General features: G+C 41.9%; 1 protein-coding gene across 2 annotated transcripts in view; it reads left to right on the top strand.

Annotated features, from left to right (window-relative positions):
- Positions 1–24,908, top strand: part of LOC124804929 (neuroendocrine convertase 1-like) — a 499,313-nt gene that overhangs the window by 340,171 nt on the left and 134,234 nt on the right. For both annotated transcript variants that reach the window (XM_047265304.1, XM_047265305.1), the window contains exons 6-7: positions 10,205–10,370; positions 23,061–23,233. In XM_047265304.1, coding sequence (XP_047121260.1) covers positions 10,205–10,370; positions 23,061–23,233 — 339 coding nt within the window. The remainder of the gene's footprint in view (positions 1–10,204; positions 10,371–23,060; positions 23,234–24,908) is intronic.

The raw sequence follows: 24,908 nt of genomic DNA on the forward strand, positions 1-24,908 counted from the left end.
TCGGCGTCGTCAGAGGACCAAAACCCATCTGAGGGTCTCAAGATGGCTGAATATTTTCGAATATGTTCCTAAGATCCCGATGTCGAGCAAACTCGAAAATTTTCTTGATAATTTTATCCCTTTCCAAGGTACACAGGTTCAAAGTGACAGCTACACTTACAATCTGACATGAGGCGAAAACTAAACAATAAATAACCTCAGCAAATTGCTCAAACCTTAACTGTATATTCTCTAGGCATTTCTCTAAGAGAGCTATCTCTCTGTTTTCAGAAATCTTTATCTGTAGTCGAGGAACACCCCAAAATTTTGTTCTTTGGGTACCGATACCCAGCCGGGGTCTCCAAGACGGCTATGCACATCAGACGACAGTAATTTTTACGATGTATTCCAAAGGTCCCGATATCGAATAACCTTGAACATTTTCTTCGTATCTTTATCCGTTTCCGTTGCATGGGGGCTTAATTATATAATGAATGCAAATACTCTTAATTTTCAGTAGCTAACTGTCCGGTTACGCAGTCTCGTAACCGGTTGGCCCTGACTAGTATTACTCCGCAATCTGACTGCATAGAATAACAACAAAGAATGAAAGGAAATTTCCGTTAACACAATTAATTAATTAAGTCCCCAGCAACTATAAACCCTACGAAACAACAAAACACAAGTGTAGCTGTTCTGTGTGTGGAAGTGTGATTCAACGTACACATCTGGCACGGTTCTTCCTCAATAAGACCAGATATTTTAAACACCATTTATACTGAAGTAATTAAAAAAAATAAACAGAAATACTATAATTGCACATAGAATCCAGAAATACAGTCTAATACAAGAACACGAGCCAGATGCTTTGTTGACTGAACCTGTGACCAAGAGGCATTATTGTTTAAGACATTGAAATAATGAAAAAAAGGAATGTTTTACCTTCATATATCTTGACGAAAAGCACACTCTGATCATTACAGCATCCCCAATCCAACAATATCTGGTGTGTAGCCAATCAAAACAATATGACAACATCTGAACAAGCACTCTCCATGGGAACTTCTCAACAACGACTCACCACTGCTACATCTCAACAAGCACTCTCCACCACGACTTCTCGATAACACTGCCTACTGCTACTTCTCGATAAGCACTCTCCACTACCACATCTCAACAAGCACTACCCACTGCTACTTCTCAATAAGCACTGCCAGTGGAGGCGGCGAAATAATACTCTTTGACGCAATCTCTGGCGCTGTGGCTCAGTGTAGCCACCTTTCATATGCCCCTCCTCGACGGGCCAGAATTTGATGGTATTTTTGCCAGCATTGGTGGTGAAAATACTACCAAATTCGTCCAAAAAAATACAGACAAAAATGAAAGATAATATTTATAAGTAAATACCACATAACTAAATAAATTTTGGCTTTGCACTGACCCTGCAATAACCTAATATATAAAGTACAGTAAGGAATACAAATGCTTTCATGCAAATGATTTTACATAATAGTTTACATAAGTATTATTCAATCAATTGCACCCAGTAATGTTGAGCAGGTGCAGACACCAACAAGTGATACCATTTCAGTAAAAACAGTCCATCTGTGGCACCCAGTAATGTTGAGCAGGTGCAGACACCAACAAGTGACATCTCATCACTGGTTGAGCAGTTCCAACAGTGGCACCCAGCAATGTTGAGCAGGTGCAGGCAGCACCAAGTGACATCATTTCAGTAGAACCAGTCCATCAGTGGCACCCAGTAATGTTGAACAGGTGCACGTAACAGTCCATAATATTCACTATCACTAATTGAACAGTTCATCACAGTTCATCAGCATAAATTAAACATTTCCAAGTGGCACCCAGCAATGTTCAATAGGTGCAAGCACGAACAACAGTTTGAAGGCACACACAATTGCTTTTACAAAATTATTATCAATGCTCGTACACTAAACATACAAATAATAGTAAACACACAAATGATATCAGATAATTGTCATATTAACTATTACAATACACAAATAACAGTAAACCTATAATATTTATGGGTGTCAGTGCAAGCCACAACAAACATGTAAAATAATATTTAGGAGATAGGTCGGTACCAATCATTTGGGATTAGGAAAGGAAAACACACAAAACACACTCACTCATCTTTCATCCACATTAAGTACTACTGTGTAATTGAATAGTGTTAACTGTGTAAATGCAATTCTGTCCAAAATTTTATGTTCAACTTGTGTATCAAGTAGTAGTGGCAGCAATGTATAACACTCAATAATAGTAGTCAACTTCATAGCCATCATGTCAAGACCAATGTTTGCCAAGCCAAATAAAAATGTACGGTTGCTGAACAACTGTCAGTGTGCCAAGATATGCAATTACTTCCTCTCTCCAAAAAAAAAAGTATGTACTGCTTATTGATTTAACAAAGTGTGTGTGTAGACAATCTTCCTTCCACTTGAGTGTTCTAGTCTGCCATCTTCATCCTCCTTGTTCCATATAAACCAACAAAAAAAATATGCTCCTCACTTACTTTACCTCTTATCCACCAAAACTCCAATAATCATTATCATCACATAAACTTAATACTTCAATAATACCTCTTACGTTGATCCATATAAACCTTATCATCAATATCATTTACCTTACCTCTTGTCCAACAAAACTCCAATAATCATCAACATCACACAATCTCAATATCTCAATAACACCTCTTCAATACGTCGACACATATAAACCTTATCGCCAATATCTTTTCACTTCCGTAACAACTCTTTCTTCTAGTCAGTCTCCTCGAACAAGTACAGATAAATCCTAGTGCAAACTTCAATTCATCATCCCATACAATCCGAAGACACAACGTCCACACACAACCTCTGTGTAATCCATCTGACCCAAATCTTATACTCATTATGAATTATAAAATAGATTTTGGTTACCTTGTCCATCATAAAATAAAAGAAATGCATACATGACCTCTAACAGCCTTCAGTTTGAATAACTTTCAGTAAGTAAGTACGAGTTCGGAGTGTGAATGATAGTAATATTTCACAGTGTGTACACCACTTCAAGAATCATGGCAAAACAGAAGCAAACATGTGGAGTATTTCTTGTGTCAAGTGTCACTATTTCAATTGCTCACGAAGAATGCAGTGTAATTACTGTCAATGGTCTAAACCTAGTGTTGGTATGTCATGTCGTTAGCTTCCTTTCTATTAGCATAAATTTATACAGCTTCCATAAAACCTCCAGCTCATGTGACTTCACTGAAATTTCTTGTACTAAAGTCGTTTGTAACATTATAGTTCATTTTCTTATCTTAAAAATATAAGTCACTGAGCGTAAGCAAAACATGCAACAGCGAGTAAATATACCAGTAGAGAACAGAATGTCAACAAGTGGATGCAACACAATTCCTACAACGAGGCTCTGCCAAGCGAACAATCTGTAATTAACACCATACTGTAACCTGAACTCTATGTTCGTACACCGCATGTCAGCATTTCTGTAAACCAAAATAAAGAGTAGTTATGACAAGAAAACAGAAATGTGTTAATATGCTATCCATAGGCAAAGCAGCAAATATGTATCTTACGTAATAAATAGGTCATTAGCATCATATCAGCATAAGCAAATAAATGTTCGTATGTAATCTTAACAAGTAAACATGAAGGCGCAAGCAGATAAATCACGAAGTATAACTTACATATATAACCATATCAGCACAACTAATCAGGTGACAATTTTAATTTAAATAAATAAGCACAGCAGGCACATAACAAAAAAATATGACATGAGTGAAAAAGCAGTGCAGCCAAGAGATGCATAATATTCACAAGTAACAACCCTGTTCATTAATAAAACATTGTCAAAATCAGTTAATGTACGCAAGCACGTCGCTTCACAAGTACATTCATAGAACATGAAATTTAGCACAAAGTATGAATCACGTAATCGCGAGCAGCAAATTACGTCTAAAGTACGTACCAAAGTGGAAATATGTTACCTGAAAAATAAACTCAATTAATAGTTACCTTTTTAGTTTATTAATTTCTTCTTCGAAATTACATTCTTCCTGAAAATTTCTCGATAGCAAGTCCTCTTAACGTCGGACACACACACAATATACCTGAAGTTCTTAAATATTTTATACAACCGTATCCTGAAAAATACTCAACGTTAATAACATAATTTATCAAGTCACTATAGCTTTATACTGAATTTAATCGGAGAATTTAGACTGTGTATTTATTTACGGCTGTCAGTGCATTCGCACTGAGCGCTCTATCAGCTGTAGGCGCGTGACGTAGGCAGTAATTGTTTGCGGTCAACGACTGCCTTGTGCGGCGCACAGACTTGACTTGCTTTCAGTATGTGCCGCCGCCAGAACACAGCGCGGTATCCTTGTATTCTCTGCATGTTTACATGTAGCTGTTAGTTTTTCAAAAGTATGTCATCCCACAAGAATTTTAACGTTCCATATGTGATGTATTCCCTTAGAGCGCCGAGATTTAAGAGTTTCTACTTCGAAAGTGTTATCATGAATAATTTTGCGAACTCTATATGGACCGTTATAAAGCAGAAAAAATTTGCGGCACAAGCCTTTTCCTTTGTGAGACAAACGATGAGACTTAATTAACACCTTTTGACCAACTGACAAGGTTTTTAAACGACCAGGACATTTAGCTGATTTATCTCTTCTAGCAGCCGCAGATGCAATATTTTGTAGAGCCAGATTAACAACTTCAGAATGCCGCAGTTTCCGTGTAGGCGGAAAAGGAACAATTTCAGAAATGCGATTTGTCGGTGCTTTATTTTTTAATATCAATATAGGCGGTAAAGAAGTTGAATCATTAGGGAGTTCATTCAGAATGTTTTGAAAAATATGAAGATACCGATCCCACGTTCTGTGATTCTGATGACAATAAAGCCGACACAATTTATTGATTTCCTTCATCCATCTCTCTGAAGCGTTAGATTGAGGATGAAAAAGTGAAATGAAAATTGGTTTAATCTTACGACGCCGTAGAGTACGAAGCCAAATTTTAGAACGAAACTGTGATCCATTATCTGATATAACCTTATCAACATGACCCACTTCTTTAAGAAAATGTTTGATGAAAGCATTCGATACTGAACGAGCTGTTGCTTTGCGTAAAAGTGTAAAACACACATATTTTGATGTCAATTCCACTGCTACTAAAATGTACGCAAAACCATTAGTAGAACGAACCACTGGACCGAACAAATCGACTGCAGCCATGTCCTTTAATTTCGCTGGAATGATAGGAAACAACGGTGCTCTATGAGAAATAGTTGGCGGCTTAGCCTTTTGACATAATTTGCATTTGGCAAGAACAGATCAGCAATAGTTTTCTGCACTACAACGCCGTTATCTTCTATCTCCTGAAATAAGTGTGCACCTAGGCCTTTGTATGATGAGTCCGTCGCCAAACAAAAATCTTTAGATAAATACGGATGTGAAAGAAGTGGAGCAGCAACTAAAGCATCACGAAGTTGTTCAAATTCTGATTGAGCTTACTCATCCCAACACCAATTACAATTCTTTCCAGATAGTTAACATAAACGAGGTGTGGCCAAATTGTCCAATCTAACAAAGCGTCCAAGAAAATTACAGACACTAAGGAAACTACGAACATCACGTTTTGTAGTAGGAACAGCATAATTACAAATAGCGTCTAGCTTCTCTGGATCAGAGAGAATACCTTCTGTAGAAATAATATGACCAAGAAATTTCACCTGAGAACGACCAAATTCAGATTTTTCCAAGTTCACTGTAATGCCAACCGTTGCAAAAATACGTAATAATGAATCCAAAATTTTGTTATGCTCACTCCAAGAACGTTTAGCAATAAGAATGTCGTCAACATATGAAGCAATATTGTCAAGAAGATGAACAGGTAAAATTTCGTTTAAACTACGAATGAATGCTGCTGAAGATACAGTAAGTCCAGACGGTAATTTCCGAAATCACTTTTGGGTAAAATAGTCATATCCGGTTATTCTTTACCGACTCTCTAGATAGATTGATAGTTGAAGAGTTGTTCTGATAGATACAAAGAATAGTAGAAGAGTAGGCAGCGGTGCAGAAAACTAAAAGGGAAATAGCACCACTACAGCTCTGGGCCCTGTGCATGCTACGGCACATATTCACTTAGTGTAGCGAATCCCCTGAGGACATTAATAGCCGCACATAAATTCCAGTTTGTGACTTAGTGGCCAATTTGGTGGAAGTGCGTACATAAATTGATCTAACCATGAACATGGATGTATGTCATTCTTAGAATTGCGAAAGATCTTAAATTTCCGAACAGTTAAGAAGTGTTTATAGTCGAAGTTTTCTCCTCGTGGCGACAAAGACCTACCGCGTCTATCCCAGTCCGAACGTCGATTATTGTCAATTTTGCGCGCCTGGCGCTCTCTTGTTGCATCCCGTAAATGAAACAAATTACTTTCTTCAAACCCTTCTGCTATCTGTGATTCTAAATTTCTTCTGCTGTCTTTTCCTACGATTTCGCCTTTAATTTGTTTGACTTGCTTTTGTAATGCCTCAAATTCCCTTTTAACGCGTTCATTAAATTTTCCCTGTTTTTCAACATGCTTATTTATGTTCTGGTACTCTTCGGTTTCTGCAAATGGTAATGGAGCTGTATCATCCGAATCTGTCCCCATTTAAACTAAGATTTGTAAATTTATCTGAAATCTCCTCAACTCTTTCCGATAAGTCACCTATTTTTTCTTTCTGTTTATTTACGTCTTCCGTAAGTGTCGCGACTCGGGTTTCAGTATTGCCACATTTAGTAGTTAACTGTTCATATTGTTGTGTTAGGTTATTTATTCTGTAATTTGGTACGGATTCCTCGATTCTCTCAAATATTTCTTCCTTATCGTGTGCACATTGTAAATTTAACTCTGAAATTTTTTGTACTATCACGCGATCTCTTTCTTCCTGTTCTCTACCCTGTTCCTTTTGTCTGATTTCTATTGAAATTAATCTATTATTGTGAGCATTCAAAATCAGTTGTATTACTTCTCTAATTTCTTTCTTTAATTCATCTTTCATGTTTTTGAAACATGTCCCTATTTGTGAGTCCAACCGAGTTTCCATTGTTCCCATATCAGTTTCTAGCCGTGTTGCCATTGTTTTCAATTCAGATCCTAACTGTGTTTCCATTGTTCCCATATCAGTTTTAATTGTTCCTATCTCTGTTTTAATTGTTCCTATTTGTGATCCCACTGTTTTTAATTCAGATCCCAAATTTAATATTGCACCCATCAACTGCTCCATATTAACTGGTTCAAAATTCTTTTCGCCCCTAATATTTCCCGCAAAACCAGCTTCCTTCGACATAGCCGTGAAGCTATCTGTATTCGATACTATTCCAGAATCTTCTGTCACTAATCTCGAATTCTGAAAATTTTTTGATTGTGAAAAATTTTTGAATTGGTTCCAGACTATTTTCCCGACTTATTAAATTGTTTTCAACTTCATTATTCATCATACTGTTCTCCTGTGTTGGCGAGTTCGCCATGTTAACAATTTCGTCATTCTCACTATCCATCATTTTTGCCTTTTTCATCGATCGCGTAATCATTTACAAAGCATACAAAATTCGTCACTATACGAAAATTACAGACAATGAGACTATCTCCAACAATATCATTCACACGAAATGCTTCCCTCAAACACGATTAACGAACAATTGAAATCTTCATAATTGCACGAAATTGTCACACGCGTATACAAGACATCAAAAATTAAATTTTGCAAAAATACCATTGGAAGAATGACAATTACCAAATCTACACATGCAATATAGACTACAATTACTAAAATACAAATTACTACAACAATACTACTGTCTGCTATTTTTACAATCAGAAGAATTCCAAGGGACGATCCGAAGCAGCGGTCGCCACGTGCATGGGGGCTTTATTAAATATAATGCAAATAATTTCAATTTTTTGATTTAGTAGCTGACTGTACGGTTACGCAGTCTCGTAACCGGTTGGCCCTGACTAGTATTACTCCGCAATCTGACTGCATAGAATAACAACAAAGAATGAAAGGTAATTTCCGTTAACACAATAAATTAATTAAGTCCCCAGCAACTATAAAACCTACGAAACACCAAAACACAAGTGTAGCTGTTCTGTGTGTGGAAGTGTGATTCAGCGTACACATCTGGCACGGTTCTTCCTCAATAAGACCAGATATTTTAAACACCATTTATACTGAAGTAATTAAAAAAAATAAACAGAAATACTATAATTGCACATAGAAACCAGAAATACAGTCTAATACAAGAACACGAGCCAGATGCTTTGTTGACTGAACCTGTGACCAAGAGGCATTATTGTTTAAGACATTGAAATAATGAAAAAAAAGGAATTTTTTACCTTCATATATCTTGACGAAAAGCACACTCTGATCATTACAGCATCCCCAATCCAACAATATCTGGTGTGTAGCCCATTAAAATAATATGACAACATCTGAACAAGCACTCTCCATGGGAACTTCTCAACAACGACTCACCACTGCTACATCTCAACAAGCACTCTCCACCACGACTTCTCGATAAGCACTGCCTACTGCTACTTCTCGATAAGCACTCTCCACTACCACATCTCAACAAGCACTGCCCACTGCTACTTCACAATAAGCACTGCCTACTGCTACTTCTCAATAAGCACTGCCAGTGGAGGCGGCGAAATAACACTCTTTGGCGCAATCTCTGGCGCTGTGGCTCAGTGTAGCCACCTTTCACCGTGATACGGAGCTTCACTGTTATTCTACTTGTACAAATAAAATAAGTACGTAGTATCCGGTGTAAGGCGAAAACGTAGTTTATAAAGCGACATAGTACTGACAAATGTGCTGTAAAGTGTCTCCTTTATCATAAAAAAAAAATGGCTATGAGCGCTATGGGACTCAACTGCTGAGGTCATTAGTCCCCTAGAACTTAGAACTAGTTAAACCTAACTAACCTAAGGACATCACAAACATCCATGCCCGAGGCAGGATTCGAACCTGCGACCGTAGCGGTCTTGCGGTTCCAGACTGCAGCGCCTTTAACCGCACGGCCACTTCGGCCGGCTCCATTATCATCTACCATGTTTTAGTACTGAAGCACATGCAAATTTTTTTTTAGCGTAAAATCCGATATGTCAGCGTCATTTCAAGATCACATAAATAAACTACCTACATTTTACTGAGCAATACCAGTCTTTTCATGTGAATTGAGCTCTGATGCAACATGGAAAAGAAGGAACCAGAGGAATTATGCTTCTATCGGAACACGAAAAATAGGAATATGTTCCTGTTTATTTAAAAGACTCTAATCGAAAAGTGGGGTTCCAGCTGCCTCATTCCACTTTCCTCAGCGCCTTCAAAAACTTTCCCACAAACTTTTGCACGCCAACATATTCCCGCTGAAAGAAAAGAAGGCAATAGCAGTGGAAAAGGGTCGGAAAAGTAATAAATACTGGAAGGTAGTAGACAGTGGTGGTCTTACAGAACGAGCGAAAGAGACAATGGCAGTGTGAGAAAAAAAGAGGGACACAGTGACAACGAGACATAATTGACAGCAACAGATCATTGGTTCGATAAGAGTGAAGGAGACAGTGTCAGGAAGGGAGGAATAAGAAAGAAAAAGCGGAAGTGGGTGAGAGCCAGTGATAATGAGAGACAAATTACAAGACAGTGACAACGCGGAAGAGAGAGGCAGATACAGCGAGAAGAGACAGCAGCAGTGGGAAGAAAGGAATTATTTATTAGCAGTAAGAGGCTGTGGTTGCGACACAGGAAATAATGACCGAGAGACACAAAGAGGTAATGACAATCAGTTGCGCTGAATGACTGAGTTAGGAAGGACAACCTGGAGTGGCTGGGTGTCAGCGACCTACAGCGATTGACTAGTGGGTGTGAGTAAAATTAGGGGAGCTTGTAGGGAGCTGCATGTTAACAAAAGCGCGAATATGTTCGCACGCCAAAATTTTTGGGAGAATTTTTAAAGCTGGTGAGGAAAGTGGAATGGGACAGCTGGTATCCCACTTTTCAGTCAGAGTCTTTTATATAGATAGGAACATTTTTCTGCTGGTAATTATATCGTAATGTCCTGGTGATTCACGTCTTCGCACAGATCGAGTAGGGAGATCGCCACTGGTCACTAAAATTGTCGGTGTAACGTTGCAGGATCCGAACATAAGCTTCGATGCCAACGATGACGACCCCGACCCGACGCCACGTTACGACCCGTCGGGCTCCAACGCGCACGGTACGCGCTGCGCCGGCGAGATCGCCATGGCTGCCAACAACGGCAAGTGCGGTGTGGGCGTCGCCTTCAACGCCCGCATCGGAGGTGAGTGGCTTCCACTTCTCTAAAAATTCAAAATTCAAATACAGAACCGCGTCTCAGGTCAACAAGTCCCCTTCATCCACATGCAATTCCTTTCAGCCTAACCATACCATACCGCACTAGTCAGGCACAAGGTACCGGTGTAAACAGCTGATCACTGGCACTTACAGGGGAACCTCCCCATCGCACCCCCCTCAGATTTAGTTATGATTTAGCACAGTGGATAGGCCTTGAAAAACTGAACACAGATCAATAGAGAAAACAGGAAGAAGTTGTGTGCAACTATGAAAAAATAAGCAAAATATACTAACTGAGTAGTCCATGGGCAACATATACAACATCAAGGATAATAGGAGCACAGGCGCGCCGTGGTCCCGTGGTTAGCGTGAACAGCTGCGGAGCGAGAGGTCCTTGGTTCAAGTCTTCCCTCGACTGAAAACTTTACTTTCTTTACTTTCGCAAAGTTATGATCTGTCCGTTCGTTCATTGACGTCTCTGTTCACTGTAATAAGTTTAGTGTCTGTGTTTTGCGACCGCACCGCAAAACCGTAAGATTAGTAGACGAAAGGACGTGCCTCTCCAATGTGAACCGAAAACATTTTATCGCAAGGTCATAGGTCAACCGATTCCTCCACAGGAAAACACGCCTGATATATTCTACACGACACTGGTGACAGCATGTGCGTCACATGACAGGAATATGTTGTCGACCCACCTAACTTGGCGAATGGGTAAAAAGATTCTTCTACCTTGCCCGATTTAGGTTTTCTTGTGGATGTGATAATCACTTCCAAAAAATTGATGAAAACATAAGAGTGTGTCACATTAACTTCAACAAATGAATGCAACAGTTTCACAGTCGCACAGTTTTCTCTGTGCTGTGTCAAAACATATGTTTTTAAGGTTTTCAAATTTTTCCGTGTGTAGACCGTCAAATTCTGCATATGTCCAAGCAAATCTGAACATGTCCTGGAATTTTGCACAGCGAAGTTGATTATGTGTGAGTGCCTGAACTCTGATAATTGTCTGAAAATAAAAAATTTTCACCCGAGGGAAAATTTAAACCGAGGACCTCTCGTTCCGCAGCTGCTGACGCTAACCATTGGACCACGGCGCTCTAGTGCTCACATCCTCCTTGATGTTGCCTATGTTTAGTATAGACTACTTAGTTTGTATATTTTGCTTATTTTTTCATAGTTCCACACAATTTCTTCCTGTTTTCTCGATTGATCTGTGTTCAGTTTTTCGAGGCCTATCGACTGTGCCAACTTATAACGGAATCTGAGGGGGCTGCGATGGGGAGGTTCCCTTGTTAGAAACTTTGCTGTCTTCTTCATAGACGCAACGGTAACATTCCACCGAGAAAGCTGCCTCACTAAAATGAAATTAAATGGAGTTCAAAATAAAACCGTAATACATAATGGTACGACATGTCTAAACTAAGCTTTCCAGCATTGTCCTGTAGTTTGCTTTATTGTGACTATGAAACACCGAATGAAATACTTCGTGGTTCCACCGAGGCTCTCTGTTACTCAAACAAAATGATTCATTCGTCTCTGTTGATGCACATTATCTGACCATAGGAATATTATCAGATCTAATGTACAAATGGAACATTTTTTTCTGGTATTTCGTCACATACTTGCCATTTCGTTTTTGTAATGTGTAACTAGAGCCAGTCCAAACAACTATTGCTCACCGCGTAATTCATTCGACGCTCAGTGTGAACAGTAAGCATCGATTTGTTTCCCATACAAATAACAGATTTTTAATCAGAAATTTACGTGCCCATTCGATAGAGCTGTCCGAAATTAGTCTAGCGGAGCTCTGACGGCAAAGGAGGTACACTGGTTTCAGACCACGTACATCCTTTCATGACGATAATGTTTTCTGAGAGCAGTGGCATTTTTCATGAAGATAATGCGCCACGTCACAAGGCTAGGAATGTAATGGAGTGGTTCGAGGAACAGAGTGGCGAGTTACAGTTGATGTGCTGGCACAGCAACTCGCCAGACCTGAACCCGATCGAACACATCTGGGATGTGACTGGACGTGGCGTCAGAGCTCATCGGCAGTTTCCCCGGAATTTACGGGAATTAGGTCACTTGTGTGTGCAGATATAATAACAGGACGTACCCTCAGCCATACATTTCACATTGGCGTGCGGAAATTCCGTTACAGATTTCTACTTGTAGAGGGAATAAGCGCAGAATATTTTGAATAGGAACCTAGGTCCAGAAACGTCATCCAACGATGCAACGGAACGCGCTGGAGTCTGTAAATGTGAGTGTACGCAGAGTGATTCCTCGATGATGTTACAAACTTTCTAGGATTATGGAGACGAGTAAATGAAGAAATTTGGAGTGTGGGTCACTGGTTCGGAAACGAACGAGTCGAAAGTTACAAGCAAAAAACGTTCTGAAACCTCTGGCACTGGAATACATGTACTGCTACTGTTGTTGCTAAGTGTGTAGAGGTGGTAGTATGGACCAAAACACGGAAAAAAGGTCTAGTAAACATGAGCTCTAAAATACGTACCCGATGAGCTGGGCGTGAAACACATAGCTCTTAAGATATGCATTTTAGTGCCCATATTTGCTAGACTTTGTTTCTTGTTTTGGCCCACGCTACCACTTCTGGAAGTAGCATACCCTACGTCCTTTAGGAGCAACAGTTGCCGTACGTGTGATCGAGCGTCAGAGGTATCAGAACGATTTCCGGTTATAATTTTCGACTAGTTCGTTTCCGGACCAGTGACCCTGTACTCAAACCGATACAGTTATCCATCTAAACTGTGCCAGAAAGTTGTTAACATCATCACGGAACCATCCTGTGTATACACAAATTTACAAGCCACAGGGCCCATAGGTCCAACGCTCTGTAGCATCGTTCGCTGACGTTTCCGGATATGGGTTGCTATTCAAAATGTTATGAACTCACACTATTCTACAATTCCGAGAAATTTGTAACGGGAATTTCCGAAAACACCCCACATGCTTCCCGTCCAGTACTAAATTGGTGATCCCTTGATGTCTCAGAATGTGTCCTACCGACCGATACCTTCTTTTGGTTAGGTTGTACCACAAACTTCTCTTCTGCCCAATTCTATTCAGTACCTCCTCATTAGTTAGGTGATCTACCCATCTAATCCTCAGCACTCTTCAATAACACCAAATTCTGAAAAGCTTTTATTCTCTTCTTGTCTAAACTGTTTATCATCCATGTTTCACTTGCATACATGGCTACACGCCATACAAATACTTTCAGAAAGGACTTCCTGACACTTGAATCTATACTCGACGTGAACAAATTTCTCTTCTTCAGAAACGCTTATCTTGCCATCGCCAGTCTGCATTTTATATCCTCCCTGCTTCCCAAGTAGCAAAACTCCTCTACTACTTTAAGTGTCTCATTTCCTAATCTAATTCCCTGATTTAGTTCGACTACATTTCATTATCCTCGTTTTGCTTTTTTAGATGTTCATCTTATATCCTCCTTTCAAGTTACTGTCCATTCCGTTCAGCTGCTTTTCCGTCATTTGCTGTCTCTGGCAAAATTGCAATGTCATCGGCAAACCTCAAAGTCTTTATTTCTTCTCCCTGGACTTTAATTCCTACTCCAAATTTTTCTTTTGTTGTCTTTACTGCCTGCTGTGTATACAGACTGAATAACATCGGGGATAGACTATAACCCTGTCTCACTACCTTCGCAACCACTCCTTCCTTTTCGTGACTGTCGACTCTTACAACTGCCGTCTGGTTTCTGTACAAATTGTAAAGAGCCTTTCGCTCCCTGTATTTTACCCCTGCCGTTTTCAGAATTTGAAAAAGAGTATTCCAGTCAATGTAGATGTAGAAGCAGAAGATTTTTTCTGTGTGATATTTTCTGTTGCATTTGAAATAAATTTTTGTGTGCATGGGTCCATTTCCGCTATCAACAGTCTCTCGCAGGTAAATACGTAAAATCTTGAAATTTATACCAGATGGGAGGCTGCAATTGTCCTCGAACTGGCCTCTGACCATGAGCCAGTACTTTTACACCTCACGAAAACTGCCCTTTTATTTCATGTTCGTTCCAGTGCGTCTCTCACCAATTGGGACAAGTTTGCCAGGGTACTTAATAACGCCACTCGACACGACCTCGATTTGGCATCACCGGCCAATATAGCTCGTGCTGTGGATTAACTTACCGCCAAAATACAGAAAGCAGTGAAACTCTCTACCTCCACTGCACCTCAAAATTTAACATACATGGACGACTTGCCACCTGTTACGAGAGCTGAAGGTGCAGAAGAACCGCTACCGTCGAAGGTGGAAGCAGCTTCGTGACCCTCAGGACAAACGCCAAATGAGACGCCTCCAACGCGAATTCAGCCACCGGCTCGCCGAATGGAGGTCTGAACAGTGGGAGGATAAGATGTCCACTTTCCTACTCCACCAAAAATCTGACTGGGCTGTCATTCGCACCCTGCGGCGTTCCATGCCAGCGACTGCCCATCCTATTCGCACAGCATCGGGCTTGTCGTATGATACCCTCCAAGTTGTGGAAACGCTGGCAGATGCGTTCGAGGCCCAAAACCGCCCTCTGGTCCAGGACCTTTCTCCGAACGAACTACAGGAAGAATATGAAGTCCTGACAGCTGCTGCTGCTTTCCACAACCGCCCACCCCAGTCTGCTCCCCTTCTTATGTCCATGGCAGAAATTCAGCGCATCCTTCGACGGAAACGTGGCCGGTCGGCCCCTGGATTGGACGGAATTTTAAATGAACATCTTTGCCACTTTCCCCGCACACCACTCATCTTGTTCACCAAGATTTTAAACTGTTGTCTCACGTCTAGCCTTTTTCCCCCTCAGTGGAAACAAGCCAAGCTGATTGCGATCCCCAAGAGGTTCAAGGACCCTACACTCCCGACCAACAACAGGCCCATCAGCCTCCTAAATACTATGGCGAAGGTCCTTGAATCTGTGATCCTTCACCGACTTTCCCATACTCTTGCGGCAGCTGGGACGAATCGTCCTGAACAGTTTGGATTCACTTCGCACCTATCTGCTGAACTGCCGGTCCTACAGATCACTGAACACATCAGCAAAGGCTTCAACACTGCCAAGTCGACAGCTGCCGTTTTTCTGGACTTGCAAAACGCCTACGACAAGATCTGGCAAGACAACCTCGTACTGACACAGACCCCTATACCGGATATTTATGTCAAGATCGTGGATGACTTCCTCTTTGGTAGGACTTTCCTAGTTTCTCAACGGGGAATGCGTTCTGGCATTCGCTAATTGTCGGCAGGCACTCCGCAAGGATCGGTGCTGTATCCCATCCTTTTTAATATCTATGTAAATGATATGCCTGTCATCCCCGAGTGCCACCTCGCACAATACGCTGACGACACAGCACTATACACCACTGGCCGCATTACTTACGCCGTCGTCGCCCGCCTCCAGCGACAGGTGGACGCCACCATCACCTGGTGCCGGACAAACAAAATAGCTCTCAATGCCGCCAAAACTACGGCAGTTTACTTCACGAAACGGCGCCCAGCCCTCCGCCGCAGTATTTCGATTGCAGGTGTGCAGGTGCCCTGGTCCCCGACAACCACCTATCTCGGGGTCCAGATGGACCACAAGTTGCTCTTCCACTGTCATGCGGAGTATGTCACCAACAAGGGGCAAAAGCTAACCAGGGCTTTGTACCCGCTCTTTCGAAGTAGGGAACTTAACCTGCATACGAAGCTCCCCATGTACCGAACAGTTATCCTGCCTGCCCTCACCACCTATCTCGGGGTCCAGATGGACCACAAGTTGCTCTTCCACTGTCATGCGGAGTATGTCACCAACAAGGGGCAAAAGCTAACCAGGGCTTTGTACCCGCTCTTTCGAAGTAGGGAACTTAACCTGCATACGAAGCTCCCCATGTACCGAACAGTTATCCTGCCTGCCCTCACGTATGGATCTGCTGCGTGGGCCACGATTAGTGTCACCAGGAAGCGAACATTGCAGCGCCTGCAGGACAAGGTGCTCAGGTGGAGCCTGCACGCCCCGCCACTCACGAGAATTGTCGCTCTCCACGAGGAAGCGGATATCGTCCCCCTAAAGACGACCATACGCAACAACGCGCGGCGGCTCTGTGAGAGAGTGGATGCCTTGCGGGACACTGTCCATGGGTTACGCCACGTTGGGACCACACTTCCACGCCGCTTGCATCGACATCCGGTTCCCCTAACCATCCTAGAGGAATCGGATTCCGACCATGGCTAACGATAGGGTTGGCACGCCCACCACAGACGCATCCTTTGGCGGGACTAGCCCCCATTCTACGTCCAATACTTTCCAACCATACTTGCCCACGTTACGCTAAATTTTTATGCCTGACTCATGTAGTACTGTCACCGTCAGAGGGTGGTACGAGACTACAAGTCCCACCGCCACACCTCCAAAGTGAATTGCAGTGACGCAGTCACTGCCCTGTGGATAAATTTACTGCCTCACCAATACAGTTAGACCGCAGTAGACCAGTGATGCTGTATTGTAATATATCACAAAAAATGTATTTGTTGTAGTTTATCATTGTACTTAAAGATATGATAGTGTTGTGTGCATACGCTCATGCAATACAGTGCGAGATATGTTCGTTTGTTACTTTGTGTGTATGTAATTTTTGATGAGTGGGTATGACCAGGCGCGCGGTGTCGTTGCTATGAGCCTGCCTCGAAATGTACTACGAGTAACAATGACTAAAGGCGATAGCACGAGCCTGCCTCGAAAACTGTTAAGAGTAGCAATGATGGATAGCGACTCCTAAATCATGAGTAGTACAGAACAATAGCATTAATAAATGCAAATTCATGATGAGAGGTTCAGTTTTATGAAGAATGTACAATCCATTATAGGTGTTTTTCTTTTAATAGTCTGTTCCGCGCTAATTAAGCCGCCAGGAAACTGCCTAATTAGTTCGCGATTGGTTTGAAGAATATCCTGGATACTTGGAGCGATTGCTTTGGTCAGCCACATCACCCAGAATGGATCCCATCGAACATTTATGGCACGTAATCGAGAGGTCAGTTCGTGCACAAAATCCTGAACCCGCAACACTTTCGCAATAGAGTGCGTGGCACGTCGAGCTCCTGCATTACGCCTGGCAAAAGAATGTCAGTAACAGAAGAATGAAGGGGCATCAACTTACTGTTTGTAGCGCTGGTGCCTCCAGATTTTCTATATATATATATATATATATATATATATATATATATATATATATATATATATATATATATATATATATATATTAGAGCTGACACGTGTTCCATTACATTTGGCACGCAATGCAATTCTAGTTTACTTCCGCCTGCCACTGCTGTATCATCCATTAATCATATAGAGCTAATTATCTGTCCCTGATAAACAATAACATTCATTCACGTATCCCAAATCAAATTGAACTGTTACAGTTTATAGCGCCACAGTAAATTCCGAAATACGACCTCATCTGAATTTTGAATGTATTTCTCTCCATATACATAATAAACAGTAGTTCCGCAGTGTGTTTATACACGCGAGCCGCCTGGCGGTGCTACAGTAGCGAAGTTGCAGGAAAACTGTCCGAGATTAGTGATTCATTATAACTCTGTTATAACTTCATTGTTAACATGCGCTTGGTTGTTTTTTATATGTTTACTATTCATTATTTTAATCTTATTATTAATAACGGTCATTTTATACTTATACTTCTTTTCCACTGTAAACGACAATTTCTACTGTTCCATTTACAAATATTTAGTATATTATCCATTCTCAGCCACTGTATTCGCATACAACGAAATAGTAAGCAACCACATGCATTAAAAGGAATTGAATTTATTTACCGATTTCGGGGACTTAGTGCCCTTTTTCGGAAGGTTACCTATCGCATTAATTGCGAGTGTCAGCAATATGATGCACACAATAAAATGACATGGCATGTGGTTCATAATGTCCGTACAAAATCGGTATAAAGAAGCGAAACAACAAGTGCAGACATCATGCCAGGACGGGAACTAATGCTGATTGGCTCCTTTTGTCGCATTATGTCTGCATGTGTAGTTTCGGTTCTTTATACTAATTTTACACATACGCTATGAACCACCAGGATAATGCTCGGGAATACACTGCCCGTGAAACTCAATGTGCTCTACAAGAAGTCCAGCAACTCCACTGACCACGGCCATCTCCGGATTTGTCTCCAGTCTCCACGGGGAGTGACCCGTGTGACTCAACCAACAACTCTTGTACTAATACGAGTGTCTCAGCATGGGTCGATATCTAGTACCCCAGAACCGCTTGTGCCATTACTCTTTAAATGTAATTGTTTTACGTAATCCATATGCACTGCTGCAGCAATAGACATTGGTAACCTATAAAAGGATGTACTAATATTTTCTCCGACTGTGTATATCGTGTTGACCCATAAGTCTTGGCGACTTCTTTTTAAGTAAAAAATTTTGCGTGATATGTAAAATTTTCTGGCGCTGCGTTTCATATTATTCGATAGACGATTATGTGCTCTACAAAACAGTCTTTTTAGTTTTTTTCCCGATAGACATCTGGTCCTTTCATATCATTAAAATGAATGGTCAAGTCGACAAGCGAAAGCGTCTCCGACATCTTTGGCGTCTTATTTATAATCGATGTGCCAAAGGCGCATAAGCTGCTCGAGAGATTTGCGAACTGTATATCGAAGAATCGGTGCCTCTTAGGACGGCTCAAGACTGGTTTAAGTGATTGAAATATTTCAGTTTCGACCTCAAAGGCGTGCATGATTCACTACAAACTGCTTGGTTGCAACCGAACTGTGTATCAGGTGGAACTTTAAGTTCAAGAAATGGAATAAACTATCCAGCAAAAAAAAATTGTCAGCTGCGAGTAGGAATCGTGATCTGAGGCTTCCGTACAAACTTAATTATGTATACAGAAAGTTTATCCATTCTGGGAATCGAGAATCCCGATCATTTTTGCCCGTTATCGACATTGATACAGGCAAGATATCGGTTCCAGAGATTCCAAGACATTCAAGAATGTTTTAATTTCAATAACATAAATTTAGCATAAAGTCGTCCAGGAGGCAGGCGACCATTATAAAAATAATCAGTAGTTCTCCATCCACAAAAAAAAAGGAAAAAAAATGGTTCAAGTGGCTCTGAGCACTATGGGACTTAACTGCTGAGGGCATCAGTCCCCTAGAACTTAAAACTACTTAAACCTAACTAACCTAAGGACATCACACACATCCATGCCCAAGGCAGGATTGGAACCTGCGACCGTAGCGGTCGCGCGGTTCCAGACTGTAGCGCCTAGAACCGCTCGGCCACTCCGGCCGGCTCTCCATTCACAAACTGGTTCGCAATGGTTAAAGTCAAACATCAAGCAGGGAATGACTATTACCCATATGAGGCGTTTCGGAATTTATCCACCATCAGATATCCAAGAGCGACTGCTGCACGACATCTACGTGGCGTTTCACATAAAACTTGAAACGTCATATCTAATTGCAGATATCGCTCCTGGATATCTGATGATGAATAAATTCCTAAACGCGTCAGTAATTACTTGTCTGGTATTTCACTTTTACCGTTGCGACCTAATTAGCCTGAATACAGATCTGTTGACTTAAGTTCAAGTCTGACGATGAATAACAAATGACAAAAGAAATGTTTTTTCGTGTGATACAATTACAATTTAACACGTTTCGCATTTTTTTCCATTTACTTGCACTGTGAATCCTTCCTACTTGCCAAATTTCATAATTCCAAGTCTACGGGAACCATCCTAAGGGTTTGGATGAGTGAATTTGTATCAAAATATGACATGAATAGCCGTATCTTTTGACATTGATTATAAGACTTGATACGTCTACACTTTGCTGATAAAAAGGGGTCTTAACCGATGGACGGAGAGACAGACAGTCATATCTACATCTACATCTACATGATTACTCTGCAATTGACATTTAAATGCTTGGCAGAGGGTTCATCGAACCACAATCATACTATCTCCCTACCATTGCACTCCCGAACAGCGCGCGGTAAAAACGAACACCTAAACCTTTCTGTTCGAGCTCTGATTTCTCTTATTTTATTTTGATGATCATTCCTACCTATGTAGGCTGGGCTCAACAAAATATTTTCGCATTCGGAAGAGAAAGTTGGTGACTGAAATTTCGTAAATAGATCTCGCCGCGACGAAAAACGCCTTTGCTTTAATGACTTCCATCCCAACTCGCGTATCATATCTACCACACTCTGTCCCCTATTACGCGATAATACAAAACGAGCTGCCCTTTTTTGCACCCTTTCGATGTCCTCGGTCAATCCCACCTGGTAAGGATCCCACACCGCGCAGCAATATTCTAACAGAGGACGAACGAGTGTAGTGTAAGCTGTCTCTTTAATGGACTTGTTGCATCTTCTAAGTGTCCTGCCAATGAAACGCAACCTTTGGCTCGCCTTCCCCACAATATTATATATGTGGTCTTTCCAACTGAAGTTGTTTGTAATTTTTACACCCAGGTACTTAGTTGAATTGACAGCCTTGAGAATTGTACTATTTATCGAGTAATCGAATTCCAACGGATTTCTTTCGGAACTTAGGTGGATCACCTCACACATATCGTTATTTGTTGATTTGTTGTTCATTTCTACATCTACATCTACATCTATACTCCGCGAGCCACCTTACGGTGTGTGGCGGAGGGCACTTATTGTACCACTATCTGATCCCCCCTTCCCTGTTCCATTCACAAATTGTGCGTGGGAAGAACGACTGCTTGTAAGTCTCCGTATTTGCTCTAATTTCTCGGATCTTTTCGTTGTGATCATTACGCGAGATATATGTGGGCGGTAGTAATATGTTGCCCATCTCTTCCCGGAATGTGCTCTCTCGTAATTTCGATAATAAACCTCTCCGTATTGCGTAACGCCTTTCTTGAAGTGTCCGCCACTGGAGCTTGTTCAGCATCTCCGTAACGCTCTCGCGCTGACTAAATGTCCCCATGACGAATCGCGCTGCTTTTCGCTGGATCATGTCTATCTCTTCTATTAATCCAACCTGGTAAGGGTCCCATACTGATGAGCAATACTCAAGAATCGGACGAACAAGCGTTTTGTAAGCTACTTCTTTCGTCGATGAGTCACATTTTCTTAGAATTCTTCCTATGAATCTCAACCTGGCGCCTGCTTTTCCCACTATTTGTTTTATGTGATCATTCCACTTCAGATCGCTCCGGATAGTAACTCCTAAGTATTTTACGGTCGTTACCGCTTCCAATGATTTACCACCTATGGCATAATCGTACTGGAATGGATTTCTGCCCCTATGTATGCGCATTATATTACATTTATCTACGTTTAGGGAAAGCTGCCAGCTGTCGCACCATGCATTAATCCTCTGCAGGTCCTCCTGGAGTACGTACGAGTCTTCTGATGTTGCTACTTTCTTGTAGACAACCGTGTCATCTGCAAATAGCCTCACGGAGCTACCGATGATGTCAACTAAGTCATTTATGTATATTGTAAACAATAAAGGTCCTATCACGCTTCCCTGCGGTACTCCCGAAATTACCTCTACATCTGCAGATTTTGAACCGTTAAGAATGACATGTTGTGTTCTTTCTTCTAGGAAATCCTGAATCCAATCACAAACCTGGTCCGATATTCCGTAAGCTCGTATTTTTTTCACTAAACGTAAGTGCGGAACCGTATCAAATGCCTTCCTGAAGTCCAGGAATACGGCATCAATCTGCTCGCCAGTGTCTACGGCACTGTGAATTTCTTGGGCAAATAGGGCGAGCTGTTTATTTTTGTGGAAACCGACACTAAAAAAATAAGACCACCAGAACTTATGGGCCAGCCCAACAGCACAGACAGGTTTTTTTTTGCGTTTGGGGCGGGACGGGGATGGGGGTGGGAAGGGAGTTGGTGTACGGGCAGCACAGGCAGGAAGAAATCAAGGTCGCATTTCAGGCTTGAGGTATACGAAGTACAATGAAACAGCAAGATTTTGAGATGAAAAAGAATATGAAGCTTGGGTTCATTCTATACAGCGTCATAAAAATTGTTTGACTACGACAGACCTACTTATGGAGACGAATCTTTCTAAAAGATACTGAAGGTTTTCGTAGAATGGAATGTTAATGTCTCTAAAGTTCATTTCCTCGTGCTTCTTGTTTACTTACTCGGAACTGATACAGTAAATAAAAATTAAAGGGTCGATACGGAAAGGGACGCATAATTTTAGTCTATTGATGTAGTTGTCATAACTGGATGATACGTCACACGAGAACCAATTCTTATTATTACACAGAGTTTTAGATAGGTTATAATTTACAAAGATGTTTTTTTCTGAAGTAATTGATCTGTAAAAAATGGTTCAAATGGCTCTGAGCACTATGGGACTCAACATCTTAGGTCATAAGTCCCCTAGAACTTAGAACCACTTAAACCTAACTAACCTAAGGACATCACACACACCCATGCCCGAGGCAGGATTCGAACCTTCGACCGTAGCAGTCCCGCGGTTCCAGACTGCAGCGCCATAACCGCACGGCCACCGCGGCCGGCGATCTGTAAAAGACAGAGTGGTCGCATTCAGTGTCGACTTTATGAAAAGAGCGGCGAGTTCAGTAGAATTATACCACCACTGCATACGGTTAACCCACAGGGGTGCGTTTGCTGGATGGTGACGTCAACGACAGGGTGGAGGGCGTGTCGCTGGGCTGGGCGCACCAGCTGGTCGACATCTACAGCGCCTCCTGGGGGCCCAACGACGACGGCCGGACCGTAGAGGGCCCGGGGCGGCTCGCAACTGAAGCCATCGAGAGGGGCATCCGAGAGGTAAGCTCCGCCACTGACCTGTATTATCGCAGACCCACTGAGCACATCCGGGATGCCACCGAGACATATACAGGCTAAACAATGATGAAACCGATAGACTGTTTGGACAGATTACTGATCGGAAATGGAGGAAAAAAAAAGGCCTGTGAATGTATGTCTGGAAACGCGTCGTTGCCACGGTAGATGGCACTGACGAATGGAAGTTTCTCTGACCACGTGCCGTTTGTCCCTTTTGCGTTGCAGACTGTGTGGTCGACGCAGCGCACCGTAAGCAGTAGAGTGGTCAGATATTCGTGTTGTGAACAAGCCGAGATGGTGTTCGTGCACGGTCAAGCAGATGGAAACTGCCGAGAGGCAGGACCTGGTTCTCCACATCTGGTGTACATACAGTCCGCTGCCTTCCTGCTCTTCGTCTGTCTGAAAGGTCCCACGATGACACAAAGGCCCAGGGCTTGGAATGATGTGTGATGTGGTTGGTGTCTGTGAGAGTACTGGTTGTGGTACAGCCGTGCTGCCTCTCGACAGTTTCATCTGCGTGACCGTGCACAGACACTATCACTGCTTGTTCCCGACGTGAATACCGGACCATTCTGCTGCTTACACTAAACGCATCAATCACACAGTCTGCACCACGCACGGCACATGGTCGAAGGAATTTCCATTCGTCAGCGCCATCTACCGCGTCAACGATGTATTTCCGCCCATATGTTCACGGAGTCTTTTTTCCTCTACTTCTAGTCAGGATTCTGTCCTCATAATTTGTCGGTTTTATTCATGTTTATCCTGCATAAGTACAGACCACAGACGAGTCTCTGAAATGTGGACAGTGGTTGAGCAGTCATGCAGCACAGCGCCATCCACTACCCACCTTCCCTTCCCCCTCTCTCCCCCTCCCCAACCCCCTCCCCCCGCACCACCAACACATTTTGACTCGTGCAATCCGTTTTGCGACATCTGGCTAACATTGTCATGTGATAAAGTACACTTTGCGCTGTCACTATTCCAACACATTGCTCACTCAACGAAAAATTATGAGTCCTGACAGCGACTGCCTGCGAAAACTTTCAGTGTCCTAATTATCTCAAATCACTTAGAGGAATATACTATATCCAAATATGGACTGAACACCACGAAACTATCACTCTACGTGCGAGAGGTGTAGGTCCTACATCATTCATCACCATCATTATCAGTTTCCTGATACGTTTGTAGCTCCTTTGCGTCTCTGTTTCTGGTGGTCCATCGCTTCCTTCTTGACTCTGCCTATACTCTTCTAAGATTGTTCTTAAAAGCACTCTTTCGCTCGTAATTTATGCCCCATCCAGTTTCTTCTAGTTTTTGTTACATTCAGTACTTTTATCTGCTCTCCAACTCCTCTCGGAGGCTCCTCATTTTTAATCCTATCTATTGAACTTATTCTATCCACACTCCGCCACGTACACATCTCAAAAGCCTTCAGTCTTATTCTATAATTATTTTCCCCCAATGTACACGTTCCAACATTCTAGAGGACAACCCTCAAATATTTGTCCATACTGCTGCAGAAAACTTCCCTTTTCTTACAAATTTCAAAATGTCTCTTTCGGAACCGCTGTCCTGGTATTAATTTCTGTCCTGTTCCAGTCGCTTTCTTTCCTGCTTCCTAGATAATTAACGTCTTGCGCATCTAATGTCA

Source organism: Schistocerca piceifrons, chromosome 7, assembly GCF_021461385.2.
Source record: "Schistocerca piceifrons isolate TAMUIC-IGC-003096 chromosome 7, iqSchPice1.1, whole genome shotgun sequence".
Lineage (NCBI taxonomy): Eukaryota > Metazoa > Arthropoda > Insecta > Orthoptera > Acrididae > Schistocerca > Schistocerca piceifrons.